This window comes from Empidonax traillii, unplaced genomic scaffold (genome assembly GCF_003031625.1).
Source record: "Empidonax traillii isolate 1590-97213 ecotype Southwest subspecies unplaced genomic scaffold, ASM303162v1 scaffold312:size2399984, whole genome shotgun sequence".
Lineage (NCBI taxonomy): Eukaryota > Metazoa > Chordata > Aves > Passeriformes > Tyrannidae > Empidonax > Empidonax traillii.
In genome coordinates this window covers 1,780,268-1,799,122 of record NW_020955505.1, presented here as the reverse complement: position 1 = coordinate 1,799,122, position 18,855 = coordinate 1,780,268, and the positions used below count along the sequence as shown (strand labels likewise).

General features: G+C 40.2%; 2 protein-coding genes across 2 annotated transcripts in view; both read right to left on the bottom strand.

Annotated features, from left to right (window-relative positions):
* Nucleotides 1-237: 237 nt before the first annotated feature.
* On the bottom strand, nucleotides 238-2,389 carry MED28 (mediator complex subunit 28). Its single transcript, XM_027891207.1, has 4 exons — nucleotides 2,220-2,389; nucleotides 2,060-2,126; nucleotides 1,035-1,147; nucleotides 238-585 (listed from the first exon to the last, which is right to left on the bottom strand). Exons 1-4 carry the CDS (start codon nucleotides 2,370-2,372, stop codon nucleotides 388-390), a joined length of 531 nt encoding a protein of 176 aa, XP_027747008.1. The 5' UTR covers nucleotides 2,373-2,389; the 3' UTR covers nucleotides 238-387.
* A 1,339-nt stretch (nucleotides 2,390-3,728) lies between these two features.
* LAP3 (leucine aminopeptidase 3) overlaps nucleotides 3,729-18,855 on the bottom strand; it is a 15,716-nt gene continuing 589 nt past the window's right edge. The window contains exons 2-13 of the mRNA XM_027891252.1: nucleotides 18,186-18,301; nucleotides 17,790-17,844; nucleotides 15,643-15,748; nucleotides 14,418-14,577; nucleotides 11,706-11,867; nucleotides 10,596-10,754; nucleotides 9,718-9,842; nucleotides 8,249-8,337; nucleotides 6,803-6,905; nucleotides 5,083-5,162; nucleotides 4,341-4,453; nucleotides 3,729-4,236 (exon numbers count right to left, since the gene is read on the bottom strand). Of these exons, the coding sequence (XP_027747053.1) occupies nucleotides 4,038-4,236; nucleotides 4,341-4,453; nucleotides 5,083-5,162; nucleotides 6,803-6,905; nucleotides 8,249-8,337; nucleotides 9,718-9,842; nucleotides 10,596-10,754; nucleotides 11,706-11,867; nucleotides 14,418-14,577; nucleotides 15,643-15,748; nucleotides 17,790-17,844; nucleotides 18,186-18,301 (1,467 nt within the window). The 3' untranslated portion in view covers nucleotides 3,729-4,037. The remainder of the gene's footprint in view (nucleotides 4,237-4,340; nucleotides 4,454-5,082; nucleotides 5,163-6,802; nucleotides 6,906-8,248; nucleotides 8,338-9,717; nucleotides 9,843-10,595; nucleotides 10,755-11,705; nucleotides 11,868-14,417; nucleotides 14,578-15,642; nucleotides 15,749-17,789; nucleotides 17,845-18,185; nucleotides 18,302-18,855) is intronic.

Sequence of the window (18,855 nt, the reverse complement as noted above, 5' to 3'; positions counted from 1 at the left end):
TACTCATGGATAATTACTGTATCACAAAACATTTAAATCTTCCAGTAAAATCAAACACTTATCTTTGCAAGTATTTTTATCATAACAGCAAAGACAGAGGAAAAAGTAGGGCCACCCTCTCTAGAATGAACAGGATGCATTCCAGGAGACACACTTCTGTCAGAAAGCATCCTGAACAGCAACTCTGAATATTTTCCACTGAAATATAAAACCAGTCCATAATTTTGGAAAAAAAAAAAAAAAAAGAAAGAAAAAAAGAAGATCATTTATTTGGTTTGTTTTAACTATTTATATTTGTAGTACAAATTACATTATACAAAAAGCATACAAAGCAAGAACACCACTGCTCTGCACCACTGAAAATACTGAGCTATGTAAAACTGAAGATTATGTTTGCTTCATTGGAGCAGGAATATTTGCAGATGCTTGTTCCAGGTAAGCTAAGGGACCTTGAGGCATTTCTGCAGGCTTTTTGTGCTGTACACTGATGTCTTCCAGGACCTGTTGCCAGTGTCGCAGTTTACTCAAATGCTTCTGAATTAATGCTTCTTTTCTCTGCAATTCATTTCTTAATTCTGAAACATCCTATAGATGAAAAAAAGTGTTTTAGTAAATAGATGGTATTCATAAGAGCAACCACCTAACATAAAGAGCATGTAAGTGTTTTAGCTTGAGTTTTCAAGCTGATCTTATAGTGGAATAATGGAAAAGTGTCCAGTGAAACAGAGAGAGAGCACTGCAAATGAACTAGTGCCATTCCCCTAAATCACATATTTCAGAGATCACTACTTCCAACAAAATCTGACTAACTGATTTGTCTCTTCCAATGAAATTACCAGCTGTGTTCCAACATTCCACAGAGCAGGAGGCATCCGTCTTCTCCAGGATCACAGTGAGAGTTATGTTAACAGTCAAGTTCTACCAAGTTAAGGTAAAGCATCATGCTGAGAAACCCAAAATTAATGTGAACAAGGTGATTAACATACACAGTTCATCTCATCTAGCACAAGACAGGTGAATTAATTTAAACGTACCTCTTTAATGACTTGTTCTGGTTTCTGGACTGATAGCTGCAGTCTCTTTTGTAGAAAAAAGCATTCAGTTTGTCTTGCAACATCCAGAAACTTTTGGATACACTGATCAACACCTAAACATATATAGCAAAAAAGAAAGAACAGATTCCAAAAAAATAAGACTTCAGTATGATAATAGTAGTGGTCTGCTTGCTATTAAAAACACTATTCACAGTACTTTCTAGAAAGAAAATCTTCAGAATATCTAAAATTACATATTTGTATAATATATTTATTAATGACATGTTTATAAAACCAGGATGTGCATTAAGTCTCCATATAAGACACTGTTCTGTAGACTTTCAGAACTTCTTTTAAAGGTGCAAGACAACAACACTTCCAAGTTTTATTACATGTCTGACGATAACAAGGAATAATAAAATAATTCATAGCACTTGGTTGGATAAAGAAAACATTTCTGCACGCCCAAGCAAGAAGCTCAATGTAGGGTTCTCAAATATGAGCATATTGAGGAGAATTCCTATATTACACACTACTGATTTAGTAATGAAAGCTGTTGTATCCCAGCATATCAATATGACTCAATATCCAGAAAGGAGTTTTCAAAAGTATGTAGGCCGTTTTTGAAACAGCACTTAAGAGTCAAGCTTCAAAAAATTTTCAGGGACAAGTACACTTCTAAGCAGTCAAGGCCACTTTCCAAACTCCTGTATAATAGCAGTTCAGTATTTATTCCGCCTCCACGGAGGTGCATCACTCAAGCCTTAAAGCATCACTACAGAGCAGCCCGGGCTGTCCTTTCCCACTTTCTATTACCGCTCCATGCAGCTTTCCAATGCATCACACGAGCTCCATGGATTTGGAACCATGCACCCGTCAGTCTAACCCCACACAACTCCCGGAGCCAGCCGGCACTCGGGACCTCCCGACCAGATCCCGCTCCCGGGTGGGTTCCTTTCCTCCCACTGCTGTGAGCAGCGTTCCACCGGGGAAGGGGCGACCCTCAGCTGCCCCCCCGGGCTCACCGGTGCGGATCTCCTCCTGGTCCGTGCCGTTCACGTAGTCCTGGCTCACCAGCGAGGCGAAGCAGGCCTGCGGGACAGGGAAGCACCGCGCTCAGCGCCTGCGGGGGGCGGCGCCGGGAGGGCAGCGCCCGCCCGCCCGCCCGCGACTCCCCCCGCTCACCTCGAAGGACGCTTCCAGCTCGTCCACCAGCGTGTTGTTGGGGTTGCGCGGCCCCGCGGGCGGCGGGATGAGGCCGGGCGGGCCGGGCGGCCCCGGTGGCGGCGGCGGCCCCGGGGCCTGTGAGCCGAACATGCCGCCCAGCGCGCCCGCCATGGCGGCTGCGGCGCATGCGGCGGGGGCGGGCCCGGCCTGCTCCGCCCGCCCAGGGAGCGGCCCGTGGGCTCCGGGGCAGCCCCAGCTGGGGGAGCTCACCCGCGTTAAACACTGTCGTCAGGGTTGGAAGGGACCTCTAGAGATCATCCAGCCCAAACCCCCCGCCAAGGCAGGGACACCTGGAGCAGGTGACACAGGAACGCATCCAGGCCGATTTCGAGTGTCTCCAGAGAGGGAGACTCCACAACCTCCCTGGGCAGCCTGTTCCAGCACTTTGCCACTCTCAGTGTAAAGTTCTTCTTCATGTTGAGGTGACACTTCCTGTGTTTTAGTTTATGGCCATTACTCCTCATCCTGCCGCCAGGTACCACTGAAAAGAGTCTGTCACCATCCTCTTGGCCCCTGCCTTTGAGATATTTATATGCATAATTGAGATCCCCTCTCAGTCTTCTCCAGACTAAACAAGCCCAGCTCCCACAGTTTCCCCTCATAAGAGAGATGCTCCAGACTCCTCATCATCTTTGTGGCCTCCGCTGGACCCTCTCCAGTAGCTCTTTGTCTTTCTTGTGCCAAGGAGCCCAGAACTGGACACAATACTACAGATGTGGCCTCTCTACGGCTGAGCAAAGAGTGAAGATCACCTCCCTCAACCTGCTGGCCACTCTTCCCAGCAGACCCCAGGATACTACTTTCCCTCCTAGTAACACGGAGAGCAGGGACAGCAAAGCCATCCTCCTCCTCCAGTGTCTGCCCTGCCCGCACCTCACTGCCACCAGCTTGGGTAAGCACTGGTTCTGCATCTCTTGTTACACACCACCGTTTAACAAAAAATCCTGAAAAAACACCCTAAACCAAATCAAACCCCCAAACTGTCAAAACAACATCACTCCATCGTTTTAAGTCTGTTTGATGTTTGAACTGATTCTAGGAATACTGTCCCTGCTGGGAGCCCAACAGTCTCACACCAGGGAAGGGGGGAAGCAACAGGATGACAAAAAGTATGTGAGATGGGGGCAAGTTCCTAAAAAAACCCCCATGAAACAGTAACTTGCATTCATTATTTTTTTGAAAAACAGTTACAAGATACTCTTTTGCTGACACATTTAGAACTAACTCTATAATTCAGTGCTGAAGTCATGCTAATCATGCTAATTGCAACAGCCTAAAATGTCTGATGCAGCATCCTTTCTGCCTCGGTACACACCAAGAGCAGGTTTAGTTTTTCAAGGGAAAAACGTCAGAATGGCATTTTTATGAACAACTTTGCAGAGCTACCTTTCACACCATCTAGAGTTCACCCAAAACTGAGGCACAGCTACAATTTCCTATGGTGCATTCTCTCAGTCAAAACATACATCCAAATAAGGTGTTTATTGTTTACAATAATTATGTTTCCTTTACATATAAAGTAGGAGTCCTGATGTTTTCCATTATCATGTTATATTAAATATCTCAATAATTCGAACAGAGTATTTTTTATTTTAAGCTGCATAATAAGGGATGACAAATCTCAAAGTTGAGACAATCTTACCCAAGTAATAATTTATAAAATGCATTTGTAGTTAATTAACATAATGAAAATATGCTTGGGGCATTAATTTATGAACAGTACCTTTAAAGATTCTTTTTCTTAAGGCAGAGTGGATGATTTCAGAACAAGTATTTTTATTTGGCATTGTGACTGTCTTGACTTAACCGAGCTGCAAACTCTACAAGGGTTCTCGTGGGCCGCCCTGCCATGCCCTTCCGAAGGTAGGGCACCTCGTCTTTATTCGACATCACACCAGCAATATCCAAATGAGCCCAGTGAGAGGCAGTCACAAACTCCTTCAGGAATGCAGCAGCTGTGCATGCTCCTCCGGCTCTGCAGGAAGCAGAAAAATGTACTGTTTCTAAAAGCAACTCCAACAGCACACAAATAAATACACTGAAAGAAAGGGGCACATGAAAGATACTGGTTCACCTTACCTGCTGTACTTTCCAATGTTACTCACATCTGCAAGAGGACAGTCTGTTACTTGTTTTGTGTAATGTTCAAAAAGAGGCATTCTCCAAACTCTGTCTCCTGTCAAAATGCTGGCCTGAAAACGGAATAGTGATAGTTTAGGCAAAATTTTTTTTGTTTAGGTTTGGTCAGTCTAAAAATATCCAGTCCAATATAATATTAGGTATTTGGGAATACACTGCAAAACGAAACAGGTAATCCTACTTTTTAGGTAATCTGGTGTCAGCCAAAAGGCAACACCAAAAGACCACATTTTTTTATCCGTTTTTTTCTTTTTCCTGACAACACAAATCTTTCCCCTCACAGGTTTCCTTGATCCATCACACTTCAGCTACTTACAAGGCCTCTTTGAATTTCTGTCTCAGTGTTGTTAAGCAAGATCAATTATCTTTTTAACATGAACTAATTACTGTCAGTAGTCCAGAGCTTATGCATATGCAGTAATTTATCGGAACATGCAGATCCTTGAGATGATGTGCATGCTGTTTGGTGTATGATATCACACCTCACTGAAGAGATAGTAATTAATAGTCAACATTAATTATTTTCAATTAAATATAGTACTGACATCATTCCTATGAAATTTCAAAATGTAATAAAATCTCTTATAGGTTTGCATAAAGCCTTTCAGTAATGTACTAACTTTTCAATAACATATCACTGAGTTATTACTATTATGATTTAACAATAATGGAGATGGCCTACCTCATAGAGGTGAGTCCAAAGCCAAGATGAATTTGTGAATACTCCAGTCGCAGCCGATCCCAGTGCAACATCCATGGCCCCTATAGAAACACACCTTCAAGTTTATATGACAAAGGCAAAGGTGGACCTGAGTTATTCCCTGCATCCTTACTGCTCACAGAACTTTCCCTTTTCAAATCCCATTATCAGTAATGGAAATTAATCAGACTGCAAAACCTAAAGACTTTAGTACACTTATATTTTTAAAAGTTTGAACACTGTTGAAACACATAATCTAATAGGACAAAAAATTATAAAAATTCTGTTTCTCATGAAACTAGATTTTTTTATTTCAGCTTGATGTTTCTTAGCAATATTTCTAAGATGATGTATTAAACAATAACAGTATCTTCTAAAAAAGATCTAGATATTATTTCTATATAGAAAATGTGAGTGGATTTTTTCCAGTTTATAGATCTCTAATTTTTGAGCTGATACTTTACCTCTGTGAATTTCATTTGCATAGATTTTTACACAGTGTGTATGAATTTACTTAAAATAATCCTTATCAAAGTACTAAACCATGTCTAAAACTGAGGGATTATGTGCATATTTATCTATTTGATGCCACAGAACTGCTTCTCTAATACCAACACTTAATTCTCAGTGAGATAAAAAAAAGAAAAAAAGTAGTTTAACAAAATGATATGTCAAAGAAATTTTTACAGGAGCTCTCCTCCTTCCTCCTTGGTGCACAAAGATCCCAAACAGGAATACTTTTATACAAGCCAACAATCTTAAAATCAGTTTCCCTTCGATCTTTTGAAATTTTCCATAGAATTTGAACTGGTAGAACTGATGAAACATAATTTAAAGCACTAGTAGAGAATTTATATAAAGAATTATTTTGCTTAGCATATTCATTAAGCAACACAGTGGACTCCTATCTGAACTACTCTCCTGTGTTTGCTCTCATTTCAGCTACAGTCACCTCACCCATGACAGCCTGTTACTGTGTGCATGAGATGCATACACAATGCTCTTTTAATGTTTAAATTTATAACTTCACTATTATGCAACTGTAGGGATGAAGCAATTAAAACACATTTCATATTGCCTAAAAGTATGCAAACTGAACACAAAATAAGAGATACTTCAGTCAAACAAGTTCTGGAGAGGATGGAGACTCTCCTGTTATCTACCATCACGGAGACCTGAGCTAGCTCTCGTAATGGGAGAACTGGCGCTGGCTAGGTCAGAACTCAGGCTCTCAGCAAGCCACTCAAAGAGAAGCTGTTTGGGCTCCAGCATGGCCCTGACACGTGGACCAAGCAGGATTCTTTCACAACGGCACTGTCTCTGCATCACACAGCCCTGGGAGCTGGGAGGGCTTAGCTCGGAAATGGAAGCACAGGGAAACATTGAGCAGAAACACTGAAATCTGCGTAGGATTTCCCACTTCTAGTTCCAGTTGGGCTGGGCCAGCTGAGCCCAGCATCATCGACACTGCTGAGCACATCCCCTCCATGCCAGTCCCCTCCCCCACTCCCAGAGACACGGCGCAGTTGCACAGGTTGTTAGAGCACAAGCTGTGAGCAATGTTGTCCTGCAACATGTAAAATCATTTCAGTTGCCTTAGAATTAAGGCTGGTTTTATGTACACTGTGCAACTAATCCACAGCCCACCTAATATGTAGCAAAGAACTGATGGCAAAATGCGCAGGGAAGGGAAATTGCTTACCTGTTAATGTTGCGGCATTCACAATAGCCCTTGCATTAAAATTGTGGGCGTAACAGAGAGCATCAGCTAACAGCAATCTTCCTTCTGCATCTGTGTTATCTACCTTCAGAGCAAAATTGGTAAAAAACAGAAAAACTACTGTAAACATCCCTTTCACTGATGTATTTCTTACATGTTATCTTAAATAGCTGTTGGATACAGGCTCTAGGAAGTTCAGGTAATTAAAATTTACTCAAACTACACTGAAAAAAAGAAAAAGTGTTGATATACAGTTATGTTTACAAAATAAAAGCAGATCTGTAGCTGAAGTCAAGTCATCTTTCAGCACTGCAACCTGCTCTGCATGCTGGGCCTCTATGCTGCTGACTCCTCAGAAGAGCCTGGAGACTGGAGCGGTACCCCCGTGGAACACACAGGCTGGCATGCCCAGCAAAGCCCCAGGAATCCCAGGGGCTGAGATATTGCCAAGGAAAACCACAGAGGAGGAGAGGGTACCACAAAGAAGCACGGAGACATGACTGGAAACAGTTCCTTGCTACACTGCTTTCTCTTTATATCTCAGAAGTTCTTCCCTCTAAAAAAAAAAAAATCAATTTGCTCCTTTACCCTTTCAGGAAAACTTCATGATGAATTCTGCAAGATTAATTACACAATGTCTCTGAGCTACTACCACTTTCTTGCAACTTTCTTCTTTGTTGGAGAATATGTGTCTAGTCTTTTTCCATCAGAGCAGAGGGTGATTGAATTCAGTTTTGGGAGATGAACCTCAAGGAACTGAAAGGTTCAGCAAGTCAGGAGGGGCAGAATCTCAGAAATCCAAACAGAAAGAAATATTTATGCATTAAATCAGTGATCTACAGCACGATGACTTTCAGTGCAATTTAATCTATTAGATGAGCATGGAACAGTTGGTAATAAATATGAAATATGTATTTTGGGTAAGCTAAGTTGAACCAACAGCCCCTATGACTCAGAGTTCTGAATGTACAGAGCAGCTTGGCAGCGTAAAGACCTTGGTTACATCAGCAGGAAACTAATACTCTTATGTCTTATACAGATAGCAAGGAATTGTCCTGAAGGGTCTGCTGGAAGCAATTAATGTTATTCATTTAAACTGAGAGCCTATATTTATAAGCATTGTAACAACCTCTTGTGCTAAAATGAGATTTTCTAGCATGCTCAGTAAATGACCTTACTTTGCAGCTTTTCCTAGCAATTTATAAAACGTGTCTCATCTTTTCAATCTAAATTTATATTTCAAAGAAACTTATGATAGCAATTTCTAGTTAATAACATGCTTCTTAACATTTTTAAAAAACTGTACATTTGCACTGCTTATCTTTTTAAAGGGTTTCCTCAAACATGTACTCTTGACTGCAGTCATATAACTTCGTTGATTAAACCAATTCACTGAAAGTATTCAAAATCTAAGTTTCTCACGCATACCTGTATTGTTTTTCCATTTTTGGCTCTAACCACATCCCCGGGCTTGTTTGCCTTACCACTGGGCATATTTTCACAGAGGGGTGCCAAACCTCAGAGACAAATAGAAAAGTACATTACTTGTTTCCTTCTCAGAAAAGATGTAGGAAAAACCCCACTCAGATAAACCCCAAACACCTCCTTAAGAAAACAATACTAGTCTTATCTTGAATTTATGCTCAAAAGTTTATCTGGTTACTGAAAGACATATGAGGTCTGGTTTTCAATCAGGGAAATTCCTCTGCATGATGCACTACCACACTCTCCCACCTACATAATTTTAACATTAGGATTTAGTTCTACTTTATGCCCTGACAAGTGAGATTAGAGGAGCAATAAATACCATTTTATGTCTCCCACATATAAATAATAGGTCACATGTAAAGGAATTTCTTTCTGAAATGAAAATTAGCACTTCTCAAATTAACACCGTGAGCCATTCAAGCTCTGCTCATTATAAACAAACATTGCATAATGACCAGAGCAGTCTGAGGAGCTGTCGTGTAACTCCAACTGTAAGGAGCAACTAGAGATGAGCAAAGAGGGTCAGTGTCAAAGCTCCAAATGCAAATGAGATCATGGGATAAAATGCACTCCACCACAACTACCACCTCCCTCCAGTGGAATTACTACAGACTTGCTCCACCGTCGGCCCTTCCCGTCACACTTTCAGGTGAGGAATTCCGCGAGGATGTGTGTGTGCACCGCTGCCCTCTACTGGTTGAAGCACAGAAGTAACTAAAATACCAGTTCCCTCAAAGTCGAGGTTTTCAAACGTAAAACTTATCCCAGATTGGGTTACATGTCATCACCACCTGGTTTTGCCACGGTTCCTGAATAAGCTCATTTAATTTTAGCTCTGCAGAAAAAATAAGCCTTTTCCCCCCCGACAAAAAAATAAGCATTGCTCATACTTAACAGAATCAGCAGACTGGGTTTTTTTTGTTTTAGTTTTCTGCTGAGATACTCACCTGAGAAAATAAGAGTTCATCCCTCTTCCTGTTCAGTTGAGGCAAACACTCATGGAGGTAGCTCAGCTAACTCCTTTTCATTTTAATTGCTTATACAGATATCCACATTCCTTCTTGTAACGAAGGATCAAGACTTTGAGAAACTCTGAGAATATGTTTATAGGCAATAATTTCTCTCCTAAGGTCTAAATATTATGCCTTCAAAATCTTAATTTGTTGTTGCAATATTTTACTCAAGCAAAGCTAGTTTTTTATTCAAGCAAAGATATATTTTTTATTCAAGCAAAGTTGTTTTTTTTTTATATGCAAATAAAAATGGAAAGGAAGCTGAGCAAGGGAACGAGAGAAGTAGGTCTGCAAGAGCCCAGGATGTTTCTACAAGGCCATTACCACTGCTGATACTAGAAAATTACAAAATGTCATAAAATTAAGATTTTTGGATTCTCCGACAAACACACTTACCAATTATGTTTAGAGGCAGATTTAAAGCAGCTGCTGTCACAATGGCTGAACAGATAGTTGCTGCCCCTCCCATATCTGCTCTCATGGCATCCATTCCTGATGACGGCTTTAGTGAGATGCCCCCGCTGGAACACAGAGCAAAAGCGTCACCCAATGTGTATGAGTTTGGTGTTGCATATTGATATAATAATATTGATAATATTCTGTCCACAAGTATGTTTTAACACCAAATATCAGTAAATGCTAGACCTGGTGTTTTCAAATACTCCTGCAACCTTAGTAAGCATACTGAAAGCAAGGTATCTGGGTTTTCATTTCAGATAAAAAATGTGCCTGAGTTATTTCCTCATAATTAGGAGACCATAAAAATCTTCATAACCTGCAGTGGACTAACTCAATGGTCTTCATAATAGTAGAAGTGCATGAAACAAGAACAAAACAGTACACTTGGTAAACTCAATCTATGGAAGATGAATAGACTGGTAAATTCTTCAGTAATACAGAACATGGAAAGCAGTCATAAGGAACTATTTCCTAAAGCATCATCTGGATGTCCAGTGACATACTGCAATTCTAAACATGTAAATTCTTTATCCAGAGATTTGCTCAGGACAACAAAAAATAGCATGTTCTTTGGTTCTTTCCCCCTGAATTTCCATTTTCCCCTTACAAGATGATGGCATATCAATTCCTACAATCCCTTTGTACAACCAATCTTGTTTCATCCCCAGAAAAGGCAGCACAAGCTACTATCTAAGGGAAGTTCAATGGAATGGCATTGGAAGATGTGCTGAGCAAAGAAAAAGCATCTCCCTGTTGAACATGAATAGCAGGAAAGCATTTCCCCCCTCTAGTCATTAAAACATTAGCATACATACCTGTCAAAAGTAACTCCTTTTCCTACAAATACCAACGGGGAGTCATTTGTATTAGCAGCCCCTAAATAGTGAATCTCCAGAAAGATGGGAGGTTCAGTTGAGCCCTTAGCTACACTCAGGAATGCTCCCATCTGTTCTGTTGTTATCCAAGACTCTGGTCTGGAATAGAAATATATATTAATTTTTTTTTTTTTTGTAGTTGGACACATTGACCAAGGTGATTGTTTTTAAGAGATAACAAATGTTGAAGGTTTGTACACAAACCATTTCATTTTAGTTAGTTATTTTGGAAACTGTAATTTAAATCCAATCATTATTACCTTTTTTTGTGAGGCAGAAAAATAATTCTTCAAAGTTGCTTCTCGATCTTTGTTTTGCCTCGTTTAAAAAGCAGCCAAAACAACAAGGAACAGAACAAGAGCTTGTCTACATTTTCTGCATCAGAAATTTTAAACTTCCACTTGCCTGGCAGGCTCTAGATGGTATTTGAAGTAACAATGTTGCAGAAAGTTACAGTTTAGCTTTCTGCTAGCAAGACAGTTAACTACAGGCAAAGTTGATTTCCCTCAGTCTTTTGCTTGTCAACAAAACAGCCTCCAAGACTTGCACAACTTTCATTTCCACTGAATAGAAAGTAGCTATTTAGGGGCAAGAAGCAAATTGGGCTTTTATGGCTCCAACTCAATATTTTTAAATATTTACCCCTGACAGTAACAGCAATAAAAACAGCAAAGGTATGTTTAAAACCCAATTGGTATGAAAACAAAAGGTACCTAATATTTGCCATCTATTCACTGAGTCTTTATCAGCCTTCCTTTCACAGCACAAGTGTTAATTAAGCAGTAATTGACTGCATGAATAATTGACAGTTAATCATTTTATTGCATTACAGTATTGCTTCCTCTGCAAACTAGCAGCTCACTTTCTAATCCTGAGAGTAGCTTGCAGTCTGGGCACCCCTCATGCCTTTTTCCCAAACCCTCCCTCCTTTTGTCATTTGAAGAAGCAGAGGGAAACTGAGAGCCCACTGCAGACTTGAGTAACCTGGAAGGTAGCTCATCTTTGTCATGGTCCCCTACCCTGTAAAGGAGTCATTTCATTGGAATTTACCTTATATGGACCTTCACATTGCTGAAACTTCTGAGCTTCTGTTCAATATGTTCAGCAAATTTGATTGGAGTTATATAATTAGCTGGAGCCTCCATAAGGTACCGAGCGAGGTTCTGGCCCTCAGCGTAGATAACGCCTTTTTGCCAGCCTTCACTTTCAGCACTAAACAACAACACACAATAATCAGGATTATACACATTTGCAAAAGTAAGATGTTGTCCGCATTCATATATTCTCTCCTTTCTGAAAATGCAGTACCATTAATTTGGAGCAATTAAGAATATTGTAATTATCTTAATATAAGGAATTTAGTACAAAATCCAAGGTGCATCTAGTCTAGTGGTTATAGTCAGTGCCAAATGCTTCAGAAAAAGGTAGAAAAATCCTAGAGCAGACAGATGTAAAATTATCTGTCCAATACATTAGGTCTTGTCCTAATCCTTACTAATCAGAGATTGGCTTAAATTCCTAAGCATGAAGATTAACACACCTTCCAAAATTTGTAATCACATTAATTGTAACAGCCCTGAAAGTTTTTATTTACCACATAAAGCCTCCAATTCTGGTTTTCCCTTTACTGAAATATGATTATGCCATAAGAGTGGAATTTGGATCTCATTTCACTGCGCACTCGAGGCATTTAACTAACAAATGACAGAGCAAACGTTCCCAGAGCTGCCTGCATAGAAAAATGGGGAAGTCACTTTAGTTACTTTGCAAGACAACCAGTACAAACCCTTTCATTTTACTGAGACAGAACTGAAAAACTAACTTGCTTTACAAGATATCACAAAGCAGGACATTGAGCTGGATTCCACCTCTCAAAAGAGCAGGACAGTGATGGAGGAAACCAGGAGGAATATGGAAGTATTGCCTGGATATGGAGGTATGGAATTAAGAAGCCAAATCTCGGCTGACAACTGAAACTGGCAAGAAGTAGGAAAGGTAACTAAGGGACTTCAACAGGTATACCACCAGCAAACATGGCACTGGGGGGAGCATGTGAAATGGGGAGGGTAAAGCCACCATTCACAGGGGCCTTGACAAGGTGGAGGAATGCCTCAAGGGGAACACTGAAAAGTCTAACAAAGGGTAAAGTCCTGTACCTGGGACAGGACAGCTCTACACAACAGTCAGGCTGGACACTGACTAAGCAGAAAGCAAAACTGCAGAAAAGAACCTGGGGGTCCTGGTGGACAAGATGAAGAGGAGTAAGCAGTGCATAAGTGCAGCAAAAAAGGCCAACCACGTGCTGGGGATTAGAGCAGAGCCAGCATATTAAGGGAAATAATTATTTACTTCCTTAGCATTTGTGAGGCTGCATCTAGCTGCGTCCACTTTTGAGTTCCAGAATACAAAGCCAACACGACAAACTGGAGAAAGTGTAAAGGAGGGCCTCTAAGAAGGGTAGGGAGCTGGAGCACATGGCAAATGAGGAGAAGCTAAGGCAATTGTGTTTGTTTCACCTAAAGAAGAAAAATTCAGAAAAGAGCTAATTGCAGTCTTTCTTATAATCTTAAATAGGGTTCATAGAGAAGGTGAAGACAGACACATCCCAGAGATGCACATTAAGACAGTAACAGACGATGGTCTCTAGATTCAACAAGGAAAACTGCAACAGGACATAAAGAAAAAAAATCACCATGAGTGTATTTAAGCACTAGAACAGATAGCCTAGTGAGGTTGTGGAAATTTCATCTCTGGAGATAACAAAATATGTAGTAAACAAAAGCCTGATGAACCTGACTGAGTTTTAAAGTTGTATGTAATGTCCAGATTATCCCTAATTCAAGTTGGAGCTGGACTGGATGACCTCCAGAAGTCCTTTCCAACCTAAATTACTATATACAAAAATTACTTCCAGTGTCTTAAGTTGTAATAGTTGTAAATTTTTGTTTTCAGGAAATGTTTCTTTGATATAAATGTAATTGGCTACCAAACTATCTGCTGTGTTACAAAATGGGAATAGTGTTGCACGTAGCTTATCAAAACATTTGTAAATAAAGAAATTTTTATTTTGTTTCACTAACTTCTTCTTAAGAAAGTTGTTCCTGTTTAAAGTATACGTAGGAAATACCTCTCCTCTGCATGACAGAATACCCAATACAGAATGTTCAAAGTCCACTCTGACTGTGAGTTTAGCTGTTCTAAAACCAAAGCTCTGATTCTACTTTCTGCCATGAAGTAACAGTGATGTCTATTTAGAGACCAGAAGCACCCAAGCTTCTCGCATTATAGTGTGTGAATGGAAATATGACAAATGAACTTGCAGAATATCCACCGTGACATGGTCTGGTGTCAATTAGCGTTTCCTGATTCTCAAAAGGATTCATCCATTTATGGGCTTTGAAATACCTCTGCTCCACAATTTAGACACACAATACCAACAAAAGTCTTTGTATGTTACAACTATGCTTTGAGTAATATTTTACTTATATTTTTATCCTGGGCCTTCTTTTCTATGAAGTAGCATTTATTTACCCTTAACCTTGCAACATAGCATACTAACAAAACACACAGAACAAATACTATAAATATACTTGAGATGTTAAATAATTCAGGCAACTCAAATGAGTAGGAGTTAAGAGAGAAAACCGTTGCTATTCTTATAGTTTTGCTTTTCTCCTGCACAAGCATGCCATGCATACAGTTTTATAAATAAACAAATAAACAGATAAATAAATAAATAGGCAAGCTTTCCTTTGCCATCACCTTCCATGAAGCTGAGGAGTAACTATAGGTTTCTTTTTTTGCTTCAGCTCATTATATTCATGCAATCCAAGGACAGCACCTTCTGCAGCTGATTGTGCATCTCCACAGGGGTCTACTTCGACACAAGGGATCTCCAGGTCTTGGATCTGCCTACAGCCAACTGAAAAATACATCACAGAACTAGAAGTCCAAGTATTGCACAGAACAGCAAAACAGGTGTCCGAGATGATCATTATGATAGTTCAAGGAAAAAAATAATTTTAACTCAAGATATCTGAGTTTGTAAGTCAGTCAATTAGAGAGATTGTGTAGTAGAATAATTGAAAATGCTAATGACCATATACTGACAAATTTGACTAAAAATATCACCTGATGCAATATAATGATTCAAGCATTTCACAAGAATAAAAAAGAAAGTTCACAGTTGTTTTGACTCCTTTAAGCTCATTCTATAGCAAAGCAAAGCTCTATCATTCTGGAGTACTATGAATTACAACTATCTACAGGTAGCAGAAATTTGCCATAACTTATATTTTTGCCAAGAATATGACTACTCTTCCTTCTAGATGAGTTTCTACACATTTTTAGAAACAAAAATTCCATAAATTCTATTTTGTACCCAAATAATTTAACAATCTTTTGGTAGCTACAGGCTAGAGATTCAGATATACATCTGTCACCTAGTCAAGGATTATAAACTCTGTAGTGAGAACTCTTTTTATTCTTGTTTTATACACACTTAGATGCAGCAGTCATCCCTGATTAAAATAAAGGCCTCCTCTGCTTATGACAGATAACATACTGAACCATACTGCTGATGCTGTGAAAGATATTTGCTTAAAACACAAATATCTCAGTTATGAACTAAGTGGCAGAAGTAAACATACGTGCATACTTAAATACAGAGCGAGCCACGATGCTCTCAGGCTTCAAAGTAGTAATTAGACAAGTGCCTTTCCAGTATCACACTGGTTAGTAAAGTTATTTGATACAAATAACTGCAGTTACCTGTCTGCAGATTTGATTTACATGCTCCATAATTCTTTGCTCACTAAGAAAAAATTTACATGAATATCAGTGACAAGTAAATGCATTTACCAAACCAGGCAGTAAGTTGTGCATTTCAAAACACAGGCACATCTAGACTGGCTCTTCAAAAATGGAGCATGCTGCACCACTGCAATTGCTTTATAGACAAAATGCTTCAGAAAATTTAACAGTTAACCTGCAACAGCGGCACGAATATTTTCTTTGCCTTCATTCCAGTTTTCTTGGTCATTTACTCCAGCATTCTTCTTACCCAAGCCAACTACCACCACACTCGGAAAGTCCTAAATGAAGCCAACACACAAATGGATTTGCTTTCCTTATTGTTACAGCAGAGTTGTTATAAAGACTTTACTTTCCAATCAAATCAAACCAAGCACAGCATTAAAATACATCCAGTACTGTTTCTACAGTAGGCATGTTTCATTAAGAGTGCCCCTCTGGTGCCACTGTCCTGTGCTCTTAATCATTTTCCACAGACATGCAGGCAGTTACTCTGTTATCCAGTTAATACTTATGGGCATTGCAGCATATAGGGCTTTATGCTCAACACATAGTAAATTTGATACTCATAAAAGTAATAGTAAATTTGATACTCATAAAAGTAATAGTAAATTTGATACTCATAAAAGTAAGAGTCCTTGGAAAGCATATCCAGCTTTCCAGCTGCAACAAAGGCCAGAACCGAGCTGGAAAACTGTAACCTTTCTGGCACCGTACTACATTCAAGGAAATAAAATCACTTTGAAAGCTGAGTCTATTAGCTCATCTCAGGAGCCGTGCTGGCATGATTTGACAGGTAGCAAACCAAAGCTGCAGAAAGGTACACCTCTCCGGAACTCAGGAAAACAATGTAGCACAGCAGACTAAATGCCTTATAAGCTGATAGAGGAAAGCAAAAAGGAAGAAGCAGCAAAGATTAAAGGAGCTTTATAAGAAGGAAGTCAAATTTGTATAAAACTTGAAGTTATATAGTGAACATATATATATATATATATGTATTTCCACAGCTCTGAAGAAAAATTAAGTTAATCTTAGGCTTTCCCATCCATCTCTGTCAGCCTCTAACAATCAGCTTTCCAACTACTACACTGTAGTAAAATCTTTTAGTCCACAAGACGCTGAAACTTTCCATAAAGTGGAAAGTGTTAGCTTTCCAGAAGGTCAGTGATTCCATAACATTGGTTTAGTTATCACAATTTTGCAACACACTTAGAAGAGTGTGTAAGGCCAAATTCTCCTCTCTTCTCTGGCAGAGATTTGCTACTCACTTCAGAGCCTATCCTGAATGCAGAACTGGGATCATGGGATCCTTAGTGCACTCACTCAATCTCCATTACATTTCTGAGAGCCTTTTTACTGAGTCCAGTGTCAGCTGCATGGCGTGTCCACACAGGAATTTATACATGGTAAGCAATACTCACTGCAAATGAATTTATTTAAGGTTATTTAAGTAGCCCTAATGTAAGATTCAGTTACTTAGGGACACATAGTGTCACTACATGCCTGCCTAGGCCTAGCTACTATTCTAAAAAGGTACAAATAGTATCATATTGGCCAGCTTCACATGGGTGCATTAGATGTATTAGGGCTTCTCAAATGGCACCAAAAGCCTGATTTTGAGCAGATGACTCCCCATCTCAAACCTCTGTGATCTACCGTGTCTGTGCAGGCAAAGTCCTGCTTGAAGAACAGTCCCATGTCTTGTTTTCAGAGGTTTCAAGCACACGACTTTGACACCTCTGATGAAAGCTTACGATGGGACTACCTTGTGTTAGAACTATTGTGTCTGGAAGGTCTTTGCACCTACTGGTACCCCTTGAGGCACTCACTCTTCCTGGACATGGGAAGCACAGTAGAACAGAATATCCAGAGTTGGAAAGGACCCACAAGGATCACTGAGTCCAAATCCTGACACTCCAAGAATCACATGATGTGCCTGAGAACATTGTCCATTGTCCTGTCTGGCAGGCTTGATTCTGAGACTACTTCCCTGGGGAGCCTGTAGAAGTCAGATCCAAAATAGTGTTTCAGCTAATTCAGTAAGCAACTATTCAGAGTAGAGCACTTTTGTAGCAAACTCATTTACATTCTCTCAATTTGCAGCACACCAGAGGGAGTACAGGACTTTGCAAAAGGCCATGCAAACATGGGTAGTGCAGAACAGGAGGCTTCAATGAGAACTACATTTTTGCTGAGAGAGGCAAGAGGGGGGGAAAGAGCAGGCCATTTATAAAAGCACAGCAGTGAACTTAGCTTAAAATTAGATGTAAGGGCGCACTTCACACATTAATCAATTACCACACAAAAATGCTAAGTTCATACCTGATGCAAACCATGAAATATGCGTGTTTTGCCTTTCTTCAAAGGTGGCCCACATCTAGGACACAAAAGGATTCCTTCAATACAAAAGTTCTTACTGGTGATAAATCTTATGGTACTACATTCACTCCACAACCACACAGTGTGCCACACAAATGTACTGGGATGCTTGGCTCAGTGCTCAGTCACAGTCAGGACAGGTCCCATGAACATCTTGCATGCTTCCTCAGTGCTTAGTTTTATCATGGGAATAACCCTCCTAACTGTTTGGCCTGGTAGAAGCAAATAACGAGCCTGACAGTGATACAGATACAAACACTAATAATGAAAATAAAAGGATTGTTCCCATTGGTGTTTGTAAGTACTTTAATCAATTTCAGAAGCTTATCACACACTTACAGGGACAGAAGTTCTCTCAGCTTTCCAGATACGAGTCTATCAAAAGCATCTCCTGCACTAGTGAACTGGGCAGCACCATTATCCTTTTCACTTGAGTAGACTCCCAGAACAAGACCCTAGAAAAGGACACACATTAATGTAAAGACCCTAGAAAAGGACACACATTAATGTAAACAACAAGAAATCTGGAGACCCATCAGAGAGGCAGCAAGTACACTGTTCAAACCACTGATACTTCTGCATATATTTATCTCGTTTTATCTATTTATCTAACATGATGCACAGAGCAACACCTGGTAAACCAGGATCAATTACTACAACTACTGTCAAGTGTGAAAAAGAAATTAGATACAACATAACTAAACTTATAATAATTTTTCCGAACACACAGAGATAAATAAAGACAAAAACTCTTCCAGTCGGTAATTTTAAGTACAAAAGAGCTTCTCTGCCCCGCTTCCCCCACCCAACGCAGATCTCCATCCAGGTGCTCCCAGGAGGAGCACAGGGAGTCGCACCCGTCCTGGCTCAGCTCCGGGGGGGAGCAGCGATCCCGCTCAGCCGTGAGCCGCAGGATCCAGCGGGAGGAAGGGACCCGCTCCCACCGCTGCCTCCTCCCGCCTGGCTCAGCCCCCCACCTTGCCGGCCCCGCGGCTGTACCCCCGCGGAG

Bases quoted from the DNA above. Each gene is read 5' to 3' on its own strand.
- MED28 (XM_027891207.1), bottom strand. From the start codon at position 2,372: ATGGCGGGCGCGCTGGGCGGCATGTTCGGCTCACAGGCCCCGGGGCCG. The intron at 2,127-2,219 runs GTGAGCGGGGGG...CCTGTCCCGCAG, and splicing joins AGCTGGAAGCGTCCTTCGAG to GCCTGCTTCGCCTCGCTGGT. The intron at 1,148-2,059 runs GTGAGCCCGGGG...ATATATGTTTAG, and splicing joins CCAGGAGGAGATCCGCACCG to GTGTTGATCAGTGTATCCAA.